Source organism: Anopheles stephensi, unplaced genomic scaffold (assembly GCF_013141755.1).
Source record: "Anopheles stephensi strain Indian unplaced genomic scaffold, UCI_ANSTEP_V1.0 ucontig124, whole genome shotgun sequence".
Classification (NCBI taxonomy): Eukaryota; Metazoa; Arthropoda; class Insecta; order Diptera; family Culicidae; genus Anopheles; species Anopheles stephensi.
Genome location: NW_023405041.1, coordinates 34,798 through 60,529, shown reverse-complemented (window position 1 = coordinate 60,529; position 25,732 = coordinate 34,798). Strand labels below are relative to the sequence as shown.

The window sequence follows — 25,732 nt, the reverse complement described above, 5'->3', positions numbered from 1 at the left end:
CCTCCTACCTATCATCGTAGTAGAACCGTCCGCAGTGGGACATGCGAATGATTTCGGTGTCCGTCGTCAGCGTACCACTGTCCAGAGCGCATCCACGAACGGTAATCGTTTCGCCGGTGTCATCTGCAAGTGGTAGAAAAAAAGGTACAGCACATCAAATGGAATTGAATTTGGGTACGAAAAAGTGAGACAAATTCTACCAGCAAATTCACGTAAAATCGATTTTAATAAGCGCTACCGTTGCTTAATTAATCCACCCTTACGTGCGATGCATTTTCCACCCAAGGCAACAAGGCAATTATTTGCACCTCGAGGTTTTCATCGATGGTTCAAAAAATTTCACACATACGGCTGCAATTAATGCAATTTCCATGGAAATGTTGGTCCAGCCTCTTCGCTGTACATCGGTTGCGTTTTCCAGTGCGTGTACATGCGTACCAGACGCACTAAACTGCACACACCGCTAGCCGGCGCTGAAGCTTTCGATGTTATTCGATGTGTGCTGCAAATTGCATACTGTACGGGGGCATAACTTATTGAGCGGGCGGCGCTGCAACAACGTTGCCACGTGTTGACAGCTGAGGCTGCTTTGATCGTTGCTCGTTCGTGTAGCGTGTGAGTAATTGAGCTTCCGTGCATGGAAGACAGACTCCTAATTGTTTTCTGCTTTTTTTTTGGCTACAATTGCTTAAATAGATAAGCTACCTAAATGTTAGGAAAATTTTGATATAGTCGAGCAGGTAGTTTTTGTCACGTAAAATGAACGATTTTTTATCTTTTCTGTTTTTTGATAATTAATTTACACAACTAAGTTAAGATCAGTTTTACTCTAATGCTCACACTTTAAGTCTTAAAAATTCAAAAAATACTTAAAAGATAGAAATATTAGCGTTTTCAATGTTTAAGCTAAACCGCTAAAATAAATCTTCAACTTCTACTCGAACGATTCCACTTTAAATTCCCAGCGCCGCTCCCATTCTCAACAGCACATTCAACACCATTTCCACAGCTACATTGTACGGTGGAGGAGCAAATTAAATCGCACTAAAAATGAAAATAACAATCCAAAGCGCTCAACAATAACACACACACATATCCCCCGATAATCGCTTCTCACCATAATAGCCGGCAATTTTAATGCACGATGTGGCCGGAAACAGCCCGTCCCGGCCCTTCCGTCCGCCCATGCACGGTGACTCCAGGATGGCCGCCGAGTAGTTGTTGTGGAACGGATCATCGCACGCCTTATTGGCACCGTTCATTGAAACGCACTTAAAGCAATCAATACCGTACACTGTGAACAGAGAGAGAGAGAGAGAGAGAGAGAGAGAAAGAGTAGGGATGAAAACAGAAAGAACCAATTTAACAAAATGCTCAAACGCAGGTAAATGAAATTGTAGCCGGCGCAGCACAAAAGTTGTGTTTTGCCAGCAGCTTTGTTGGCAAAGAAGCGATCATAAATCAAATTATCCGCACGCTCCATTTTCCCACCCTGGAGAAAAGGTAGTGGGAGTGAGCTTTTTTTTCTTCTTTCCGTTGTTGAGCTGCTGAAGCATAGAGCCCGCCGAGTTCCTATTCCGCCTGGGAGTTTGGTTGCAAAACAAACAGTCCTACACTGTCATTATACTGGGAGGTTTTTTATTTATTTTGGTGAAATCGAATTCCGTTTTTGGCAACCTAGCTAAGCTAAGGGTGGGAAGAGATTTGGGCGTTCTTTTTTTTTTGCTTTGTGTGTTACTTGTAACTCTCCCAGCTCGTTATCCCTCTTCCACGTACGCAAATGCGAAAAAAAGACCCCATCTTAAACAAACATTAAATTCGGCACAACGTGCGAGCGGTATGCAAATTCAAGATTTACGTTAATTGGCTTATGAATAAAAGATATCCCTAGCTTGCCCTACTCTACGCACACACACACGCACACGCACACATGGAATTCATCGGATAACCGAAGCTGATTGGATCGTTGGCGTTTCAATTCGGCGATCCTCAGGTATAGTACCATATGATCCTCGCTAGAGGGCGCTAGCAAGGGGAGGGCGCCGTGCCTTCCGTCGCTGATTAATTATGTATTTTTGTGACCTGCGGACCACCCGTAATAAGCAAGCCCCTGGTCTACGAAACCCAGTCCCATCAGCCTGTTGTTGCTTACTGTCGACCACTGCCCGGTGCTCTTCCTAGAATCGGGTTTTTTGTGTGCTGATAAACATTCCATTGCATTGCACACATTTTACTGCATCATTGCACAAACATGTGGCAAAGCTGGTAGCACACACAGGTTGGTTGGTTGGCATGGTTAGCCAAGGGCTCATAAATTATGGACCGGTGAAAAGGGAAACCCGAACCGAAACCGCACCGAAAAACTGCAATGGAGACGCACGGTCGTTTGTGCTTTGTGGGTTCGGGTGTCGTGCCATTTTGTTTTCTTCTTCGAATGCGGCGCAAACTGCCAGCGGTAATTTAATTGTCAAATGGTCATTGTTTTTACAAGTGTCTTTAAATTAATGGTGGTACGGAATGCATTTTCTACCCTTTTTGTAATGTTGTGCACAAGGGATTGACTTGAAACGAATCGATGGAAATGATGCGTTACAAGGCGTTAAATCGAGGTTTGATTTTTTTGTTTCGCTTGTGGTTTCGAGAAATTATAGCTACAGGTATTGACTTCTAAGCTCATGAGCAAGCGGAAGCCACTGAAAACTAACAATAACTGATAGCGAAATGTAACGCTGTTAGCTGAGTGTCAAACAGTGAATTTATTATTTTATACTATATTTCCAGATTGTTTAATAAAGGCATTGTCCTATTATATTTACCTCCCTGAGTAACTTTTTCCAATCAGGCACAGCGGAACAAGTGGAAACAAATCATCTAATGAGAGCTAAAGATAACGCTTCGTAACGCAAGTTTTGACGGTTTGCTTGTTCGAACAAACCCTTGAGCACAGTGGAACACTGATAATATTTCGAAAAATTACATTAATTTTAAAAAAATGGGATGTGAAAAAGCATTACTGGAATATTTGTTCTTCCGCGTAGTGAAAAAAAAACCATCTGACCATCGTAAAAGCGTTACCAAGCGTTACTTTGCTATTGTCAACGTTTTCTTTAATGTTATTTTGACTTATTCATGGACGAGGCTATGTTTCATTTCTAAAGCTAAATATTCTTATCCATCTCTGCATAGTTGAGCATAAAAATGTTCCACATAATTGATCAATTTTTCGTTTGGCGCTTCAAATCCATTCTAACGACTTGTACCACCTCTTTCTATTGAAGTCCACTTCAACTAAACTTCCAAACCAATGTCCGAGCGTCATCAAAATCGAACATACAAAGTGCAAAGAAACGCCCCCAAATAGCCACGTCCGAAATGTAAATCACGTCCCATGTACGTTCCCGTTTTTTTTGTCGAGCCCACATCCACTCGTTACGTTACGTTACCTGGCTGCAATTGATTTTCCTTCCTTTCTTTTTGCCACCACCCAGTATTGCCAATAAATTTCGAATTCTGTTCCAAACCACACACTCTCACACACACACACACACACACACACACACACACACACACAAAGTACCGTTGTGGTGGCTCATGCAATATTCAAACCGGGATGTGTTGTGTGCAGGAATGTAAAATTTGTGCACGGAATACGTAAAATTTGATCCATCTAACCAGGAACCGGGTTAAACAACAGAATCGACGAAGGAACGAGGACAGTAACATTGTACTGTACCCTGCTTTTGTTGCCGGGTGAATCTTTGATGTGAAATCTCCCACAAAGAGCCATTAAAAAAATGTCAAACTGTCTTATTAAATGTTCTTTCTAGGTTAGCAATACAAGAGGCAACAGGGGGTGCCCTTTGTTTGGCCGGGGTGCATGACACTTTTTCCTGTGCACCAGGTGGAAAATGAATTTTCCGAACGATCGAGTTTGGTGAGAAATAATTTACAAGCAAGCAAGCAGTACACTTCCGACAGCTTGCCGAAGCTTCCTGCTCAGACGGATGGGGTGGAAAAGTGGTGGAAATGGAGTTGTCAAGATGAAAAGACAACATCCGTTTCTTCCCAGCTCCCATCGCTAGTGCTTGTGTGCAGTGTGTTTTAATTAAAAGGGAGCATCAACGTGTGCGAGTGGATGCAATCTAGTTGGCCCTGCTCAATATATTACATTACTCCTTCAGGCGTTGACCTAACGAAGCACCTTTGACTCTTAGTTCTTCTTTTAAAGTTATTATCTAAACATAATACCGATCTCTCCCCTTCAAGCACTATTTTCATAGTGCAATAAGACCTGGCAGATCCTTAAAGCATCAACCGGTTGTTCTAGTTCTCTATCTGAAATCTCATCACCGAGAAGACGACGCCCCTCCGTTACATCACAACCACTTGTTTCTTGGAAAGCATAAAATGACTCCCCTTGTACATCCCGGTCCCCATACTCTGATACTCACCCATCTGAATCGGCATCATCGTCAGCAGCAGCAGTGTGATGGGGACGAGTACCTGCGCCAAGGCGTTGCCGCCGCTGCTGATATGTTTTAATATGGCCGCCATATTGACTCGTCTGCCACGTGTCGGGGTGCCTCGTTGCGTCACCATCGAACCGTGCCTTACTCTCTCTCTCTCTCTCACACACCCCACGAGAACTCCAGTGACAACAAACTTCCCGCTCAAGGGATCCGCGTACCGACCTTCCTTCCTACCACCAACACCAGCACCAGTCACGCGTACACCGGTGGATAGCTCATAAAAAATTAATGTTTTATGGTAGTGTTTACTTTTCACCACCAGCACCAGTCAGCACCGAAAAAGGAGAAAGAAGAAAGCCCTTTTTCCAAACTGGCAAGGTAGGTAGCTTGGTCGGTTGCCTGAGCTTATGCGTCGTTTGCGGTACGGTTTATGATATTTTCTAATTAAGGTATGTTTGCATATTCGACCACGGAGGGCATCCAGGGGACGAGGGGTTTCCGGATGCGGAACTTGCTTGCTTGCTTGCGCTGCTCAAACTGTGACCACTCCCCAGAAGGGACAGCGAGTTTTCCTTTCTTCCTCCAAATGTCTTCGTGATGGGAAGACGAAGGATTTCAAAGAAAACCCCTCGGAATGGCCACAAGGAATTAAAGCTCGGAACGGAAAGTTGATCACAAAGGAATCCTCCAATGGATTCCTTGTCCCTTTTTTTTTTTTTTTTGGTTGGACAAGCTATTACTTTGTCGTCGCTGTCTTTGTTTCACGGAGTTGATGTTTTGCCCATGTTTTCCCTGCGGAGGCTCAGGGTGGGAGTAGTCGCCGAGCTACCACCACTACTACCACGGTAGGCTTCGGTCATGGTCAAGGATTCACACGGGACATGGGACGGTGGCGATGGCATGTGAGCCGCGTTTGTTCTGCTCCAGTGAGCACACTCGTTCTGGCTTGTGCTATTTCTGCTCGCCTAATCCTTCAGCTATTTCCGCCCTGTCTTGATGTCTGATGTGTCTGGTCAGGATTTCCTTTTTGGGGGCCACAGCTCCACACCGGAAATCGGTCCGATGCTGCAGCGCTCGGCTGACTCGGGCTAAAGAATCACTTTCGTCCCGGTGTCCTCAATGCTGTCCCCTTGCTTCCGGACATTGTCGTTTCCCTTTTTTGATGGGTTTCGCTGCCAGCCCTCTTTTGCAACGTATCGGGACGTACCCGGTTCAGGCCGGACAGTGTGACGATGTGCTGTTGACGGTTCTGCTGCTTGCAGCGATCATCGTCCCAAATTCCCTTTAGCAGCGAGTCCGCTCACACCGGGCCATCAGCATCAGCGTCGTCCTCGTGTCCGACGGATGTCAGCGGTTTCGCACTTTCGTGCGCACTGATCGTGAAAATTGGATTTGATGGGTAGGCTCCGTTCACTCACCGACACGCACAAACCCGCATGAATACAAATGCTCGAGTTCACATCACAATTTTTATGAGCCCACCACCCGAGACACGAGCCGCCCCCGTTTTTGGCTTCTTCGGTGCGATGCTGTCGGGGTGCTTTTTTATGGCCTCCAAGTGCTCACCGACTGACTGAGCCCAACACACTGATGATGATGAATGATTATTCGTTCGTTTCAATTATTACTGTCCCACACTCGCGGTCCACACTCCACCGTTGGAAAATGTCTGGAAAAGGAAGGAGAAGAAGTAAAGAAATAACATCACCATGAAAACAGCGGAAAACTCCAATGAAAAGCCCCACTAAATGTTCAAAGCAAAGCAACAACAAAAAAACCGGGCAGGACAACTTCAAAGTACAAAAACCGACCGACCGATTCGGTGAAATGGAAAAATGGCCATTAAAACGTGCGGCATTAATCGCGGGGAGAACCAAAAAAAAAACACAACCGGCGGAGATAACAATCGGTACGATCGGTCGGTGGCCTCAGTGGAAAAGCGAAAAGTGCCGTGAAAAACAGCACACCATGTCTCACACGCACGAACCCGCTTCGGATCAACAACCTGTACTGTCTGTCTCTCTCTCTCTCTCTGTCACTGTAAAAGGGAAAAAAGAGAAAGGAGGAAAATCGAAGCCGTAAATGGTTGTTGTACGAAAATTGATCGATTTCCATTTTGGAGGGGCCGAAGGGAGTCCTTTTCTTGTTGTGCAATAAAATGTTGTTGAAGGTTTGTATGAACCGGCAATTGAAATATCCCCCCCGACTGTGACTGGTGGTGGTAAATTGCGTGTCCTCTTGTACCACTTGTGTGTGTGTTTTTGTTGCTTTTTTGCATTTATGGCGGTTTCGGGTTGTTATTCCTTTTTTTATTGTTCAAAGTGAGAATTTTTCCAAATAAAAAAGGATTTGTTTGTCTCAGAAAATAAGCTCATTAAGTTTTTGTTCATTCTATCTATAGAGAAAGTTCCTCAAAGTAGAAACAGCCGAGAGAGAGATTGGGAGAGAGAGAGAGAAATAAGAGATAATTTAATTGAGAAAGAAATGAGCGAGAAATGAGAAATAATCGAGAGAAAAAAGTAAGAGAAATGAACGATAATCGAAAGAGAAATAAGAGAAATAGTAGAGAGAATCTAGAAATAAATGAGCTCGATATGAAAGAGATTCGAGAAAGAAATGAAAGAGAATCGATAGAGAATCGAGATAGAAATGAGCTAGAATTGAGAGAAATTCTAAAAATAATCTTGAGAGAAACGAGCGCGATATGAAATGAGAGAAAATCGAGAGAGAGTTGAGAGAGAGAAATGAGCGCGACATGAAAAAAATAATTCTCTCCTGATTCTCTCTCGAATTGCTCTCTCGATCCTCTCTAGATTGTCTCTAATTTCTCTCTCATTTCTCTCTGGATTCTCTTTCATTTCTCACTTGTTTCTCTCTCAATCTGCTTTGATTTATTTCAAAATTTTCTCATTTTTATTATTATTTTTTGCTCCATTTTGTCTTCCTGGTCTCTTTCATTTCCCTCTCTCGATTATCACTCATTTTTGTATCATTTCTCTCTCGATTCTCTTACATTTCTCTCTCGATTCCCTCGTATTTCTCTCGATTCCCTCTCAATTTGAATTGCATTATCTCTCATTTTTCTCCTATTTTTTACATTTTTGTCTCTCATTTCTCTCTCGATTATCTTTTTTCTCTCATTTCTCCCTTGTTTCTTTATCGATTCTCTATTAATATGCTCTCATTACTATTTCGATTCCTTCTCATTCCTCTCTCGACTTCTTCTCCTTCCTATCGGATTTAATCTTCGTCATGCTATTCAGGATGTCAAATTACAGGTTTACGGTGGCAGTGTGAATTTCGGTGAAAACATTCAGGCCCTTTACGATGACTGATTGGCTGTGTAAACCCTGCGTTAAGCAAACTCTTAAAAAAGTTAATTTTGTGTCCGTTTTTTTGTACTTGATACTATCACTACTACTTCTGCTGCACAAACACAGTATCTTTCATTTCTTAATAGCACCTTCAGCAACACGCATTCAATGGACCAGAGAGAGAGAGAGAGAAAGAAAGAGAGAAGCTAAAGAACATGCATTGTTTAATCTCACTTTCGGTCGTAAAAGTGGCGGGAAGCCTTCGGCCCCAAAAAATAAATCTTTTACGGTCACTCTCACCTCAACCATTTTCTCGGAAATTACCCCCCGTCTGGCCTCCTGCTTCTCCTGCGTGTCCCTACTTTTGTACGATCATTTTATAACGCGCCACAGCCTCAATGGAGCTACCAATGGAGTAATATTTTTGTTCCAAGAGGATTTAATCTGCTCTCGTGTGGCGTGTCGTATCTGTGTGTGTGTGTGTTTTAGCAGAGTTTTCCTGCTTTTTTTCTGTCCAGAATTTGATAGCCTCTTAAATCACTTTTTTCCCACACACACACATTCCCAGCTTGACCAGTTTTTGGGCAAGATATTATATGGGTTTTGGTTTTATTGTCACTCTTTTTGCTGCTCGCTTTCTCTGCTCGTATTAATCCACATACATGGTCGATGTCGACTACCGTAACGATCGTTGGGATCAGAAATTTTCATCCCCTTTTCCCTTTTTCTCTCTAATCATATTACTACATCTTACACTTTGCCATCCCGAAAAACCCGATGGTCAGTGACATAAACCTATGTCCTTGCTCCCGTGGGTGAGTGTGAGCGTTACAAAAGTTAATTTCTACCTTCCTTCCTATCACACCATCACACACACACACACACAACTTTTGTTTCGTGTGTGACTCCTTCAATCTTGACTTCCATCACCGCCACCGCCTCGGCACAAACGCTCGGGTCGGTTGAACCAATAAAATAGCCAAGCTCAAAATTTAATCTATATTGAAATCAACCTTCGTTCTAACTTTCAGATCTATCCAACAGAACCCACGTTGAGGGTTGGAGCAAAAGCTAATCTAATTTCCGTCGAGCGTCGTCGTTGTCGGGCGGTCCAAAATATGGTTCCCACCGTTGCCGGTGACAGTGGGCAACCACCAATGGTGGCGCTCCAACCATCGTCTATCAACGGTTCGATGGGGACCTTCTCGAATGGTTTTTGGTGGACCCCGAGGCTGGCAAAGAACCTACCAGTGGGTGAAATTTTAATTTCTTGTCCATACGCCCGGGAACGCCCGGGGTTGGGATATCGTGGAATCCAACGAGACAGCAACGGTCTTCGATTGGTGACTACCGGTGGTTGATAAAATAAACACCGTATTGTCTGAGCAGAACTTTCGGTAGCAGCAGGAACGGAACGGAAATTTGCTCCAAGCGCTCCAAGAGCTAACCCAAGTCAAGGTCAAACGAATCGAGCGCGATCGATAAGTGTTTCGTTCGTAAACTTTACCAAATCATGACATTTTAAATAGCAGCAAGCGTGTTGCTGTTATCTGATCACTTGCTGTGGACCTGGAAGGTCTTCTGATATGCTGACCCCTCAGATGCAAATTTTCATCTGTTTTCCAATCTTCTTTGCGCACCTTTTAAAGAGGAAGAATTTATTTGCCGGTATTTGGTGCTCCTCTACTGATTACCTTCCCGGTTTTTTCTCGGTATCGCATATCGATCGATGTGATAAGGAGAGGGTTTTTCCCTAAAAGTCAAAGCCCAAATTCCTAATTTTTCTTTTCGTTTTTCGCAATGAATTACATCCAGCTTCATGTTTACCTTCCGGGCATGCCGCATCCCATCGATTGGGCGGATAATTCCAATGACCCAAACCAAACAAATCCGATTAGGACGAAAGAATCTTTCCTCTTCTCTTGGTCGGTCGGACGGTCACCTCAGGCTTAGCCTAATCTGGTTACGGTCTCAAGATCCTTTCTCCAGGGTGATGGCCCGCGAATGGTCACCCTTCGCTTCCGGAATGCGCCGTACAGCAGAGTCGTAAATTTGTCATCACCGGTGTACCGCGTAGGGTCACTTTTACCGCGCCGTCGTATAACCGGCGAGCCGGAGATTTTTATGGGCAAATAAGATTCTTCCGTCGCTCACAAATCGCCTCCGAAAGATTGCGAAAAGTTGCGTTTGACCTGCGCTCTTTTAATCTCTGGTTGCACCCGGCATAAAGCAATTTAACGACATGAATGCGAATCTCGGCCCGGTATTTGAGGGCTGCTTTAAGTAATTCATGTTCTACGAGCTTAAAGATCGTTTTTCCGGGGACGGGGAAAAAGAAGAATTTCCACGCACAAGAAAAAAGTATTCAGTAATGGTATCAATTATTGGTGTGTTGCAACGGCCGGGAAGCAGCAGGAGAATCTAATTTCATATCGTTATCGTTTTCTCCGGAGCAATCCAATTTGTTTTCATTTCTCTGTAACAAAGTCTAGTCTCTGTACCGACAACCATGCCGAGGACTAATAAAAAATTCAATTATGACATCAATGTTTTTAGAGAGGGATAATCCCTCAGCCATTATCCGGAAAGGCTCTGCCACCGACAGTAAAAAAAAACCCACGACCCAGCCAATCCACCCATGTCTGTTGGGAGCTGGGGATGGGATGGTAATTCATGTCTATTAGGATGATGGTTAAAACATGCTTCCTTCTCTCGCTCTCTCTCTCTCTCTTCTTAAATCGCCCCGTTATGAACAATTTTTACCCAACATGCCATGGTATGTGAACTAAAATGGTTTAATTTTCCAAAACCTGCCGTACGTCATAAAAACGGCAACGCAATCGTCGTAAAACGAACGAACTTCTGCCTGGAAAGGTGACGATGTTGCGGGTGCGCTTTAAATTGGCGACACATTGGGAAAAACGCCTCACGGCACCATGGCAGAGGAAGAGATCACTTTGTGCTTGCGATGTAATGCGTGTAAAAGGTGCACTATGGGCTGGTGGGGATGGTAAAAAATTATAAAAATTTTTAGCATCACTCATTTCTATGAGGCTTCAACTTAGTAAGAATAATATGTAAAATTAATTACAAAACCCTGATAATATTTACTTGCACTTTCTAATTTAACCGAGAAAAAAAATCGCCGAAACGGTCAATTTTTAAGCAAGGCTTTTTCCATTCCAGTTAAAGCCCAATTAAATCATTCAATAAAAAATAAAAGCCTTAATTTAGTCTCCAAAAGCGCAAGGAAAAACCGCTCAAAACAAAAGTATATTTGATTTTTAAAAACTAAAATTTGAATAAATGGACTTATATTATTGCCTAGCATTTTTAGGCTATATTTTCAGTACAATGGCAAAACCGAGGATGAGAATCGATTTATTTAATGATATAGTGAGTTTTCCGTGCTTCACAGATCAGATTCTTCTTCAACTACTTTCTATTTGTGGTGCAATGGAGGCGCCTAGTACTTGAACATAAGACAGGAGAAATTGATTTTTAAGGGTATTATACAAAAATAACAGGACAATGTCCAGGCTTACTACATTATCATAGTTATTTAAAAACAAGAAATCCACCAAAATATTGAAATATTTATCTAAAATTTCATAACAAGGATGATATAAAAAATTAACATACAATTTAATTAGTACTAAATATTTACACTAAATTTTCATTTGTCAAATTAACTTGATCAAACCATCAAAAGAAGCCTTGGTCACCCAATTTTCCAATCAGACCATAAAAAGTAAATAATTTTTGACCACGCTTTGCACCTCGCCGTCCCATAGTGGTACGGAATCGAACAGAAATCATCCCGTACCGTTTATGATACACAAGATTATAACTGCCTTCGACGAACGAGCATCATTAGATGAACACGACGGAACGGAACGAGCACGAGAGCCTATCAGAGCGCGCCACACAATATCATTGACAAAACGTTTATTACTGTTTAGACATACCTTCGGCCCATATCATGATGATGTTCGGTCGGTGTTTCGTCACTCGCACGCAACACGCACGTCCGCGCACACACGGCTGCTACGTGCCCGTGAGGTTGCACAAAACGCACGCATCCATCAAAATGGCGGAACGGAATAAATTATACGTTTAATGTATGTCTTCCACGCGGAGACGATATCCGTAAAGTTCGGCTCGCTCGTAACACGGCGCTACAACCCCACCGAGGTCCCGCTTCCAAAGACAACCTTGCCTTGTTTCCTTGCTGTCAGTTGCAAATGCGCACGCAGACCACATTTCCGCATTTCAAATTCCATTTACGTTTCAATTTGTCGATTGTGTCGGGTTCATTTGTTCGGAACAACGCATCCGAGAATTTGCGACCCGCAATTGGTTATCGATGCATTATGCGTCTGTCTCAAAGCGTGTCCTTAAGCAGCGGGTAACTGTTTCTTTGTCCCGACTTTCTCTCCGCAGAGGATGAAATACGCAATCCGGTCAATAAACATTGTTGAAAACTAAACTCCTCGATTGGCCTGCTTATGAAGGGGATGAAAAACTACTTACCGAGCTTAAGCGCCTCTTCCGCAATGTTGGAAGATTTTTGTTTTAATACCCACTTAAAACAGCTCCCCTCCAACTCTTAACGACGCTCACGCTGAATGTGGAATGATATTGACTGTGTACTGGATGGCCCGACGAAACGAACCTTTGCCTCCTTCCTTACTATTCCACCCCTAAGGTCCCCCTTAGGCTATGGAGCTACTTTCTTTCGCACATTCTTGGCGAAAAGCTTGGCCGTGTCGAGTGCGAGTGCCTGCCCCTTGCGAGCAAAAGGGATGAGATGAATTTTATGAAGCCGAACTTTTATGGAGATTTATGACATCATTATGAAGCATTTTATATCGGATCCGGGTCAGCGAAATGCCGGTGTGATGGGGGAAGGTGGTTTCCAACTGTTGTCGTTCCTTTGCCGGCTTCGTTCGGTTCTATGATCCAGTTTGGATCGATCCAAACATTTCCGCACGTTAAGCTTTCCTTTCGTTAAGCCAAAAGTTCTTCGGTGGAATTATTTAAAGCCGTTTGATGATTGATAAGAAACTGTTGTGCGCGAATCATGTTTGGCGTGCGAAGATTAAATGGTTAATATTTAATTGCTCACCCGGGTGTAATTACTGAAAGGTGGGATTTTTAATATTAATAACCGAAACGCGCGATTAAAATTGATGATCTCCGCTCAAACGCCTCAAATGGAGCTGTCATGCGGATTGCATACCTTCCGGCTGTAACTAGCCAAAACGCACCCGGCGACCGGTTTCGCAGCATTTCCCCGCCCATATTTCACGTCCAATTTGCTTCAATTACTCAAAACCACACTGGAAAGCAATGAACTCTAAACGTACTGTGAAACTGTATCACACATACACACGATAAGAAACGTACAAAAGTTTAATTTTGCTACGGTGCGCAGTGAAGCAAACACGGGCTGTTCACGGACCGCGGTTACTTCTTTTACGGGCAATTACGCATGAAATGTAGTGCAAATCGTTGGCTGCCAATCGTGTGCTGAGAGCTCGAACGCAGAAAATCAATATGGCTTCCGCTTTTCCGTCACGGAACGGTTGGTTGGTAAGCTACTGCCGAGAATGTCACGATGGCAATTCCCTTCTTACACACACACACTCACACAAGCAATGAATGAGCCTGAAATATGTTACACGCGCACACACATGGCTGCTGGAATAAAATTCCCGCGCCTGAAATCGGAAACGGATCGGGAAAATGCGTGACTGATCGCTATGGGGGAAGACCTCCAATTCCGTTCTCGAACGTTAAGCCACAACATTCCAGCTGCCGCCCGTGGTGGTTGAAATTGACGATGGGCTTACTTATGTTATCACACAAACACGCGCACACGCATGTTGTTTACCGCTGATGAACGGCAGGTACGATCATAAACATCACCGGACACCGGGCTGCTGAGCGAACCTCCGGACATTCGTCCTGCGAAAGGTGTTCGAAATGTGGCGGTAAATATTGGCTCAAGTACCCACCTTGCAGCGGAGGTTGCTTAGCCTTGTGAGCCATGCAATGCGCCAAAAATACGCCCTGCAGAGTCCACCTTCCCCCGGTCCACAAAAATCCATCCCCGAGCACGGCCTGTGAGCACATTCGGGGCACGTGCGAGTACCATCACCCTAACCAGAAGCTTTTCGGGTGGTTTGTGTTTGCATGGGGCACCGTAGAGCCGAGGACACAGCCGAGCCATACAAAATGGATTACGTACTTTATTTGTTTACATCAAAATTTATGTTTACTCCGTATGCGATCCTACCAGTGGCAGTAACAGTAACAGCAGCCTGTCGACAGCGCCATCGTCAGTGGTAACGCTCGTAATACATTCCACACACTGTCGTGTAACGTCTCAGCACAAGCACGATAAGCTCCCGACCGATCCCGACGGTAGCGAAATGGATGAATGAAAATTGTTTTCCTTACCTTACCGAGGCGCGCTCGCACCTAAATCCTCTTTCCCACCCTGTAATAAGACTAACAAATCCGACGAAGAACACATTTCGTCAGACCGGGGATTCGGCAAGATTCAGTGCCGTTGTTTTAGCCTTCTCGACCTCTCCGAGCTGCTACTCCTCCGATCCAGTCCGAATGGGGAGTCTATTGAAATTTTGCTCCGGCGTGAAACCGAGCAGGATTTAAAATACGGGCGAATTGAAAAGTGAATCTGGGCTGAAAGCCTAGCCGCACCGAAGCAACAGTGCCCCGGGTGTTCACACATCGTACGTCAAGGCCCGTCGGCGTCGGACGGCTTGCAATCCGCTTCTCGGGATAGAGAAGCTTCTTTGCTCTGCCTGCTGCTGCGTGTATACTTTCAATTAATGCAACAGTTTGCCAAAGCCGAAACTACCCAGTGAAGCGGATGGAAGCCATTCCTACAGGACGGCGTGTGGCGTGAGAGCTTTTGTTGCTAGACATCAGTGTCGATAATTCGTTTTATAAACACATTTGCGAAGAAAATTGCCGTTGAATTACGACAAGTAGCCGTAAAATAAAATAACGCCTAAAAGTATGCAATTTATTACTTAACCACAAATCTTTCGGCTCACATGAGCTGAAATGGTTTTTTGGGCCTGTAATAGAAGACTAGCAGGGTGCTTTTGTGTTGTATTGGATTATTGACTTCATTTTCCAATTAAAATTCACAAAAAACTGAAACCAAAACAAATAAATTTAAAAATCGCCTAAAGGTATGCAATCCGGAACCGAGTGATGCCATTAAAAGGGATTATATGACGCGCTTCCATAAAGCTTTCAGCAAACAAGGCCTGGAAATGGCTTTTTAAGCCTATAATTGAAGGCAAACGGGATTGTTTTCTTTAAATCCGCCTTTTTTTCGAATTTAATCAAACAATTTGTTACTGTCCTGTCCTGTGTCCAAACGAGCTGACGTTCACTAATGCCTTCATACATCACATACACAGACACACATTCTACAAGCTTTTCATCCATCTCGATCTCGCCACCCATTAGAAACGCCTCCCGTGCCGAATTTCGGTTGCCAGCCGCCCGGATTTTTGCACATCCATTAATGGTGTTTTGTAGTTGGTCTTTATTTTCCACCACCAACCTATCGCCGGAATCATTATTGTGGTTCCGCATCAAAATACCCTTTCAGTTAGCAAATTAGAAGAAGAAAAAGGAAGAGACGATGGAATTCTAAGCTGGGGTGTGGCCCGCTTTTTTGGGGCCCGCTGTTGGTGGTACATTTTTCACGCCATTCAACATTCTTCGGTGCGAAGCCCGTTCACCCGCGTCAAACTTTCGGGCATCCCTTTCCCTTTTTTTTTGGCTTCAGTCAGGGTCGGCCATCGGACGACAGACAAAAAAAAACGAGGGTCCATTAAAGTTTTCCTCACGCCCGGCTGGCTTCGTTGCTCGGCGGTCGGGGTTCGTTAGGCAAACAGGAGCCTTTGTCTGCCAGGGTATCGTTCGATCCAGTTTCGCTGAGGTAACCGTGTCAAGTTGCTACACATTCCCATTAAAAGCATCGTTACGAGCTTTTTTTTTTTGCTGCTACACAGGGGGTTGAAGGGTTGTATAGTAAAATTTTATCGATACACGGGCGCTCTCGGGTAATCTGGACCGGGTTACGGTGTAGTTGAGCTTGATAGGTTTCGTGTCGGACTGCTGCTTTTTCTCCTCAAACCCAACTAATAACTATATCCTGGGAGGACCTTGGCAACATAATCCAGCCGCTGCGTGGTTCTTACACTTTAACCCTTTTTTTCGTTCGTTCGTTACTTCGCTTTAAGCGCATGATGAGCTAGGGAATATAGTAGCACCACCAGAAGAAGGTCTTCATATCTCTGTCAGACACCTTCTTATCGGGTAAGGTAAAAGCGGTCGCATTGTTTGGTCCCAACGCAATGTTGACGAAGGCACCCATTTAAGCATAAATTTAATTTTTTTTCCCCCAACCGTCTTCTAGCGATACGACACAGTGCAAGAGTTCCGCCCATCGCCCCGAGGGATGAATTGCAACCGATAGAGTTGTCTATTTGACAGTGAAAAGGGACGCAAAAGCCAATGACGCGTGCTACGGTGAGACCACAGCGCGAAGCTCCCATCCAACGTAACAAGCTTTTGTCCCAGTGTGTAGCGGTGGCATTATGCTCCACATCACACTCTTTATTTGACGGAATTTTAAACAAGTTCCATCCCATTTTCATACCACTTTGTCGTATGTTTTATGAACATTCCGAAGCGGTTCCGGAAACGGGGCAGGCCCGAAGAAGGGCAGGACTTTTCCGCCGGCCTTTAGTATTATGTAAAACCCCAACCCAACAGCAGCAGTGGCAGCAGCAGCAGCAACCAACAGGCACTAACCGTGAAGATGCCTTTCATCCGGTCCGTCCATTCGGAAGACATCCCGCGTGCACCACGTTTCGCCAGCCAGCAGCATCCCGTTCTTTTGTCCCAGGGTTTTTTTCCGGTTCCCGTCCCGGAACGGCTTGCTCGTCCATTGTTGCTCACTTGAAGTTGAGGAAGAAAAAAAGCGACGCCGAACGGTGAATGTTTCACCTGCTTAGAAGCCATCCCAAGCGATGCTTCCGACAAAAGAGCGCGCGCCTCCACATCATACCCTGAATAGGGCGAGATCCGCCGTTGCGACGAGACGAATGTCGCAGAAAAATTACAGCTATTTACTGTTGTAAAGCCACAGCCCGCGCTTAATGCTTTAGTCCACACACACACACACTCGTTACATTGTTTTTTGGAGTGCGTCTTTGGCACACTTGACAGTAAGAATGTTGTCACTGGTGAACGGGAGCCCGAGTCGCCCATTTCTTTCGAGAGTGTAGCCTCTTAGCCGAAGCAGCGTGTTGCGTTATCACACGCGCCACGACCGAGGAGACCGCGAGGATGAGGCTTTTGAAGGCTTCTTTCGTGCGGATACGTTACATTACTCTCGAACGGCCGGGCTAGGCTACTCAAAACCGTCCTGTCATTATTATCTCCAAACAAGATACATCTTCTTCGCGTCAGCGTTATGCATACACCGAGAGAGAGAGAGAGAGGGGGAGAGCGAGCGTATAATCAATTATTTAGCAAACATTCAGATTACAACATTGCAGCGTTCCACCTCCAACGCCAAGAACGATGCTTCAACTCATCGATTGTGACGTTCCCGATGGCGGCCTTGCGCTGCCAAAATGGAGCTAGATCTTTCAGCCCGTGCGTCACTTTAATGATTCCGTCGGCGGAGATTCCGTGCCAGGCAAACGATGATTAATCTTCTCGCTTCACGGTATCCGGCCACGCGTGCATCCCGTTCCATAATTGCCCAGATTGTGATAGCTCCCACATGGACCGACCCACGGGCGTGAGAATTTGATTCTACGCCAGTGACGTGAGAATGCTGAAGGGCCACACCGACACAGACCATCCCGGCTAATGACTTTCGCTGACTCGCTCGCTGTTACGGCCATTACAACTCAACCGACCGTTTTTCAACCGACCGTAAGCCCGTGAAATTCACGCTAAAAGCTCATCGGCACACACACACACATGTGTCAGTCGCAGATTCTAAAGCCACGCATTGCGTCACGCTTAAAGACAGATGCGAACCAGTTAAACAATTTCCCCTGCAGGTGTTTTGGATGGCGTCCCTTATCACGTCCGCTCGGTGGAAGTAGCACGGCCAGGCGGCTTTTAAAGTGCCTAAACAACGCCCGTTTTGAGGAGTTTCGCTTCACACCGGAAGCCGATCACCAGAGTTCCAACACCGGGCGCTGTACCATCCACGGAGGTTCCAGCTGATAAGTAATCCTTCATCTTTATTCAGGTGCGTTAAGATATGGAAGCGTAGTACCAGCCGGCCGGGTCCGGGTCTGACATCTTCTTCGGGTTGTATAGGCCGAACATTTAGGCATTTAGGCAGATGACTCCAGTCATCCGGGGCTCGGGCGTGTCGTTGGCAATGAAATATTCATTGTGTCTGTCAGGCCTGCCGGTCGCATGGAATAAATTACGACCACCGAGGGGCTACGTCAAACAGCACGCGGCCCTCCCAAAAAAAAAAAAAACTGTCAACCCAGCACCAGACGAGTTACTTAAGTGGACGATGTTGGTTGGTGGCGATACCTTTGGCGGTAGTTCTGTTTACATTGAAGCTCCCGTCTAACAAATTCACGTGACATAAATAAATACATTAAGCTTCAAAAGTATTTAAATAAGATAAAAAGAACCCTTTTACTTGTGATATTCTCACTATTCTTCAGGGCTTCCTTAAATGTTTAATGCCACACGAAAGCTCCACCACAAACCGCTTGCTCAACGAATTTACCCACCTTAACCGCGCCAAGGATTCTTTGCTCAACAAACTTTTACCGTCAATCACAACAAACCTCAACCACAGCTGACCCTCTTGCCACGCTGTTCCACATCAGACGAGCGAACAAATCGTCCGTAACTTCTTACTCGCACCAAGTTCAAAACTAAGCACTAGAGCCTCAACCCGGCCGAACCCGGTTTTGTTGGTCATCATTGTGCTGAGCACCGGCAGCCCATCTTCAAATGTACATCCAATCTTCAACTGTCAAAATGGCCAACTTTTTCTCGCCCACCGAGCAACCTGGCCACAAATCACTGCGGCGCGCCCGTGTGTGTATAACAACCACAGTTTTTCAATTAAAAATCTGTCACAAACTTTCATCATCACTCGTCAGTTTGAACTTTTTGCATTCCCACGGCCCGAGCCGTTTGCCATATTTCACTCCAAGGGAGGCGGGGGGGGGGGGAGGGAGGGTTTGTTTCCCGAGGTGTCTCTCGTGCTGCTGCTGCTCATCATCACCGTTCCACGAATCGTCGTACATTTAATGGCTTCCAATTGTCTGCTTTCCTCTTTTTTTTTTGCACCTTTTGTTGCCAGGGGAAAAAGTTTTGGTTTTTCGGTTCAGGACTGACTGCCAGCTCAAACCAACCCCAGAGGTGGGGTGAGTGGGGGTGCTCGCGCGCGCGCGCGCAATAACACAAATTATGCAGTATATTAAATGAAACAATCACTTGTGTTTTCTTCCGGTTCGCTTGCGCACTTAATTTCTTGCGATGCCGTTTTTGCGTTTTCGGAAGATTTACGGAGTCCAAATTTGAGCTGCTTGAAGTGCCGAGCGGCACCAGGATCGCCGGCCACGTACCCGTGACGAGGGAAAATACATCATTCAGACAAACTTTCCATCCAGCCCGGCAGCCCGGGGTGTCGAAGAAGGGACGTGGTGGGAATGGTTTTGCTACGGATGAATTTGATTTCAACTCAAAAGCTTCAACGGAGCGGAAGCAACACAGGCAACAGGCCCACCTCAGCTTCAGGCCCCCATCTTCCCACCAGCCCACCAGACGGGAGCAGTTGTGTTTTGGCATGTAAAACATTTTCCCGGTACATAACAGTCGGCACAACCCATCATCTCCGTTCGAGCATTCGAGGACACAAGCCCCTGCCCCCCAAAACAATCTGCTTCGTTTGGTGGGTTTTTATCTGTGTGGATAATAAAACAAGCAAACCTCACATGAGCTAAAATGATACACCGACACTACCAGAAAAGCTTCCCCCCCCCCATACCTGTGCCGCATCGTAAATTGCATTGCAATGGGTTGCTTCTCCGATTTCTCCATGCGGACATGCGGGGCTGCAGCCACCGGAAGTTGAGGTCTGCCAAGGGCTTGCATCATGAAACTTTTTTCCTTTTTTTTTTGTTGTTGTTGCAGAAAACACAAACTGAAACTGAATGAAAAGGGGTTTAAATATTAACAACCATACCGGAGCCCTTTCCATTTCCAGCATGACAGCCTTTCCGCTTCGGCTTCATCCGGATTCGGAGAATTGTGGTAAGCTCTACGGCAACGAGTTACGGTAGCAGTAAACAAAAAAAAAGGAATCTATTAATTATAGATGCTAACCGCAGCTGCATTTTCAACCATCGCTGATACCGTGAACTCCATTGTAACACGAGCTGGATAATGAATAGCTGTAAATAATTACATGATTCCCAAATGTTGCAGGCAGTACTGGCTGCTCAGGTCGTGCAGGAAAATCAAAATGCGTATTGATTTGTTTTAAATGTTTTTCAATGGCTCAAAAAGCTGGATGAACTTAAACTTCGGCTAAAGTTTAGTTAGAAAAACCCCAGGTAAAGCAAAAGATCTCAGATTGGTAGACTTTTTTCGAGTATGAAGGTCTCTCCGGTTTCATAATCTACTTTTAAGTGCCAATGGAATATCGGACATTATTCTCAATTAATCCAACCGTCTAGTAATCAGTTATTTGAGACTAATTTTTATCCATCCATGGGGCAGCTCGGTGGAAGAAGCGATAGAGGCGCACGTCTTGACAGGGCAGACCCGGACCAAACTGCCGTAGTGATGACAGACTATCAATGAGTCTAAACAGTCTTTAAATGACCATCATGTCTTTGGAGGGCGATCAGCAAAGAAGGAAGAGGAGTCTCATACTGAAAAATACGTCGAAATGCTCCACGACAAGCCCTAAAACACGTAAGACTTGATTTTATTCGGATCTGAGAGTTCTATGAACCGTTTCACAGTTAATGGAGAGTCCTTTAAATGTTTCAGGGTTCGTAAGGCAGGGACATTTTTAGTAAGGTGAATATCCACCATCAACTTCACAAGTGTTAGGCAATTTGTGAGGTTCAGCGTTCACTAGTATTTGCTGGTCATGTCAGAAGAATGACACTCATCGACTTGGTACACAATGATCTGTTAGGCTAAAGCCATCCTGAGTAGGTTGAGTTAACCATCTTAAAACAAGCCCAAAATGTTCTTAAAATATATTTTTTCACTTTGATTTCTACCTGAAATTTGTGTAAATTAAAGCAATTTTTGTCCCAGTCCATTGACATTGTTCCATGTTGTCCCGTTTTGTCAATTGATGCTCAACGGTAACTGTCGCCTGCCTCTTGTAACAAAGAAAAGATCGAATGCACATTCGCAACTATCAACAAGCGTTGACACCGACCGTGTTCGATAAGAAAATGAATGACACCATCCATTCAATCGATCGATCGTTGCTGCTCGTACCGCGTAAAACCTTCCCCGAAATCCCGGAAGCATCGGTTTCACACATCGAGTTGGGCTCGATGCCACTCGACGCGCCGGTGCGTACCATCGGCTCGTAGGTTGCCGACACCAGCGACAACCACAAATTTTGGGCTATCGGTCAAATGGCACCAAATTTGTGTAGCTGCTGGCTTGCTGGTGCCTTACTGGAAGGAGTCACACTTTTATCTGGAACACTATAAAACCCTAATCAACCCGAAAGTCCCCAGAACCCCTGGGCGTCTGTAGAACTAGCACACACACCAGAAAGTGTCATCCTGGAAGGCATACCTTCCGGCGTTTTCCATTTGCGATAAGCCTCCGGTGTGTCGTCGGTCCAAACCGGTGGGGTTGTTTGATATATGGGATTCTCCCCGGTGCGAAAGGATTCTCCTCCGCCATTTCGGATACGATGATACCCTTAAAGTTTACCCATTCGGAGGTGATAGAGTGGAAAAAAACAGAAGCTGAGATTTTTCGAGATGACGAATAACAAATGTGTGCATAGATTAAAACACCCGGCCTCTGGCCACCAGGCCCGGCCTCTGCCAACGAGGTTGACATCTTAACCCCACAGGAGGCAAAAAAAATACCTCGGAGACATTTATTTCCCATTGCAGGCGTTAAGCATTTGCTCATTTTTCAACTGCTTTCCACCCAGCCAGCCTGGGTCTGATCTTGATAGTAAGCGCGTCAAAAAATCATTCAACCATTTCAACGTGAGCCTACCGCAACGTGAGCCGATCACAACGAGCTCATCAATCAACACTGCCAGTTATCTATCTTTCGATAATTTCCATCTCATCCCATCAGCTCAGGTCCGCGCTTCACCCACGCCGTACTGGACTGCGTGCTGGTCATGGGACCATGGACATTCAACAATTCATCTTCCCCTCTCCTTCCGGACAGGATAAAGCACACTCCCGAAGAAGAAGAATAAGCAGGAAGTCCGGTTTTTGTATCCCTTTTGCTCACACAAATGCGCTATTCTCCCCCCGAAAATGTTGACGTAGTCCATCAAGTAGCACTTAGGAACAGCACCACCAACAAAACACTCAACCCACAGCGGTCAAACATCTTCGATCGGTGTGTGTCTGTGTCTGTGTGTGTTGGGAGTTCGACCACAAGGCGGTAAAAGATGAAAGTTGGAAAATCGAATCGTTCACACCCCGGCCTTGGCTAGGTTCGTCGATGGCAGGGCAAGGCCACGGTTTATATCACCACCGATCAATCGGTTTCGGTGTTGCCTCGCCGCCTCGTGTTGCAAAGGTCTACAAAGTAAATCAAACTGTGGTTTCTTCCACTAGCCTCTTGCCCACATCCGCTGCCGGGGGAGAAGGATATTTCCTCAAGTATTTCGATAAATATTTGATGAAAGCTATTCCGGCTGGTTGGTTGCGAAGGGCCTTGGGTTAGTCTGGCTAATGGATGAATGAAATGAGCATGGCCGTTATGGGTAGGATGTGCCGTACTATGGACTAAGTGCAGCGATTAATTTGGCCATAAAGTGGTGCTGGAAAGCGTTTCTTGCTCCCAAGAATAAAGACAGAACGCTTTCCGTTACATACTGAACGATTTGAATTGACGTTAATTTGACAGCTAGTCTTGCATAATGTCAGAGTAATTGACAGCTGTCAAACACAAAAACAACAGATGCGTATATTTTGTACAACTTTTTTTTCCGATGCAAACCATTTGTAAGTAAATACGGAACCATTATTTATCTCCATAATCCAAATCGCATTATTGCCCTCTGGTACTTTGGTGCCTACAATGCCTAGCGACATTCGCGTCACTGTACGTGCTCGGAAACTCCAAACAGCCCTAATCTAAGTTTGATGATTTTGCCAAACCATCCAGCGAGTTCCCTGCGCTGTATTGACCTTGCCCTGCATTGATCAATGCGCTGTTTGCCAGTACACCACCGATCCACGGATGAGCGTGATTTCTCCCCCAGCATGCCGGATTGGGAACTCGAATTGCTTCGCTTCCGATGCTATTTGTATTTGATCAAATCACCAACGCATACATCTTCGTCACCGGGTTGACCATTCGCCGCGTACGAATTACAATTCCAATCACACACATACACACGCATTTGTTTCGATTAACCTCAATCAACTGCGAAGGAAAACTGGCCCCTGTTAAATTTATGCACCCACTTTCCAGTGGTCCAACCGATGCCTGCTGCTACAAACGGCCCGAAAAAGATGAAAGTCGTTTCGACCCAGTGCGAAGAGGTTCTACTGGGTCCTCCCGGGGGTTAACAAAGCCGTCCCTCTTCAAGTGTCAATTTGGTCGTGCCGAAAATTTCCCAGCCTTCCCAGGTCTTACACACGATAGATTCGTGCCAGGGTTCGATAGCTCAGCTGTCCGATAGCAACGTACCAAAGAAGCCTGTCCTGGAGAGTTCCGGACCACCGAGGACGAGCTTACTTGATAGGCAATTCCGGACCCTCTAAGCCGTAGATTTATGAGACTGGCAAAAGCTATTTGCTGTGATTTATTACCGCTCGGCCCGGTGCGAGAAGGATGATGACGGATCGGCGCCAATTGCTGATCTCGCAACGTCCACAAAAGCTGGATGGATAATAGCACCACCGACCGGCGGGGGGTTTGCGTTTATGCTGCTCTAAATTGTTTTCAATAGTGTGTGAGGGATAATTTGCGCCCGTATGCTCTGTTGCGCAATCAATCGTGCCTTACTGCGTACCGGTTGAAGTCTCACGTACAGGAAAAGGATAAGGGATGCTTGATTGTCTGCTATCGTCTCTATGCGAACCAATCTTTTGCCATTATCATCCAATCTGTCACTCCATCATATGCACCACCCTGTAACTGTGAAGACTGTTCCCGATCTTCAAGTTATCGCTTGTGCAACATTACTGAACGATCGACAGCCAGACACATTGTGTTCTGCAGCTTACTAATATTGTGTGTAATTGTCCTGCCTGTTGTTCGTGAAACTCTCCCGTAAGCACCAAAGGTGAACCAATATTAACCACGCCTCAGCATACCGAAAAGCCATCAAATGCCCTACACGACGCAAAAGGTTCTGCCCGTAATGTACCCACCCGGGGACTATGAAGCGCACGGTCGCCACCCTGGGGGTCACATTTCACAAACCGCACGTGTCGGGACTAAAGTTTCCGTTCTCACACCGACCGTCCGTGGGGAGACATAATTAGCCACTCGCATACCGCACATCCGCCACCGGGATCTTAGGGCGTAGGGTTCTGTAAGCATCAGCCGACCGAGGCAGGCAACCGATGCGGCTGTGAAGACGAAGACGAAGCAGCCGAGATAAATAAACTGCTGTTGGTTGCCATTATCAGCCACACAACAAAGGCAGCGATCGTTTAACATTGGCAGGAGGAGGAGGAGGAAAGGAGAAGGAGTTGGAGGAAGACGGTGAGGGAAGATTTATTACAGGCTTTTAGGCCCAGTGACAAACGGGGAAAGCTCAAAACTTCATTAGAAAGTAGTTTCACGCATGTGTTCGCCGAGATAATGGAATCGGTGCTTATAAAGTTAGGTAAATCTTACCGGTGTAAATTAAGGTCATTCACTAAACGTCTTTGTCGGTGTCACCTTTTTTGGCGGGGAAGCATTGGTTAGCATTCGGTGTTGTTAATTGAAATCGTTTGAAAATTGAGAGAGAACTAAAAAATAAATAATAGCAAAATAGACAGAGAAATGAGAGAGAATCGAGAAAGAAATTAGAAGGAATCGAGAGAGAATTGTGAGAGAAATTTGAGCAGATTTTTTAAAAAATCGAGGGAAAAAGGATGGCAAATGAGGGATAATCGAGGGAGAGAAATGAGAGAGAATCCAGAGAGAAATGAGCGACAGCCGAGAGAAAATCGAGAGAGAAACGAGAGAGAAACGAGAGAAAATCGAGAAAGAATCCAGAGAGAAATAAGCGACAACCGAGACAAAATCGAGAGAAAAACGAGAGAGAATAGAGAGTAAATGAACATAAAAACGAGCAAGAATTGCGAGAGAGATAACCTAGAAAGAAGTGAGAGAAAAATGAGAGAGATATAAACGAAGAAATGAGGGTGAAATGAGAGAGAATCAAGAGAGAAATTTGGAAGAATTGAGAGATAAATGAAAGAGAAATGAGAGAGCGGTCGATCTCGGTCGATTCTGATTTTGATTCTCTCTCGAGTCTTTCTCATTTCTCGTTCGATTCTTTTTTGATTGTCTCACAATTACCACTCGGTTCATTCTCATTTCTCTCTTATTTCTCTCTCGATTCTCTCTCGTTTCTCTTTCGTTTCTCTTTCATTGTCCTTTCGATTTTCCCTCATTTCTCTCTCATTTTTCTCCCATGTTTCTTCCGATTTTCCCTCA

At 45.2% G+C, this 25,732-nt stretch overlaps 1 protein-coding gene across 3 annotated transcripts in view; it reads right to left on the bottom strand.

Moving 5' to 3' along the window:
- LOC118515265 overlaps window positions 1–25,732 on the bottom strand; it is a 55,679-nt gene that overhangs the window by 2,965 nt on the left and 26,982 nt on the right. For all 3 annotated transcript variants that reach the window (XM_036061953.1, XM_036061951.1, XM_036061952.1), the window contains 3 exons: window positions 4,452–6,138; window positions 1,118–1,294; window positions 9–123 (listed from right to left, as the gene is read on the bottom strand). In XM_036061953.1, the coding sequence (XP_035917846.1) occupies window positions 9–123; window positions 1,118–1,294; window positions 4,452–4,599 (440 nt within the window). In that variant the 5' untranslated portion in view covers window positions 4,600–6,138. The remainder of the gene's footprint in view (window positions 1–8; window positions 124–1,117; window positions 1,295–4,451; window positions 6,139–25,732) is intronic.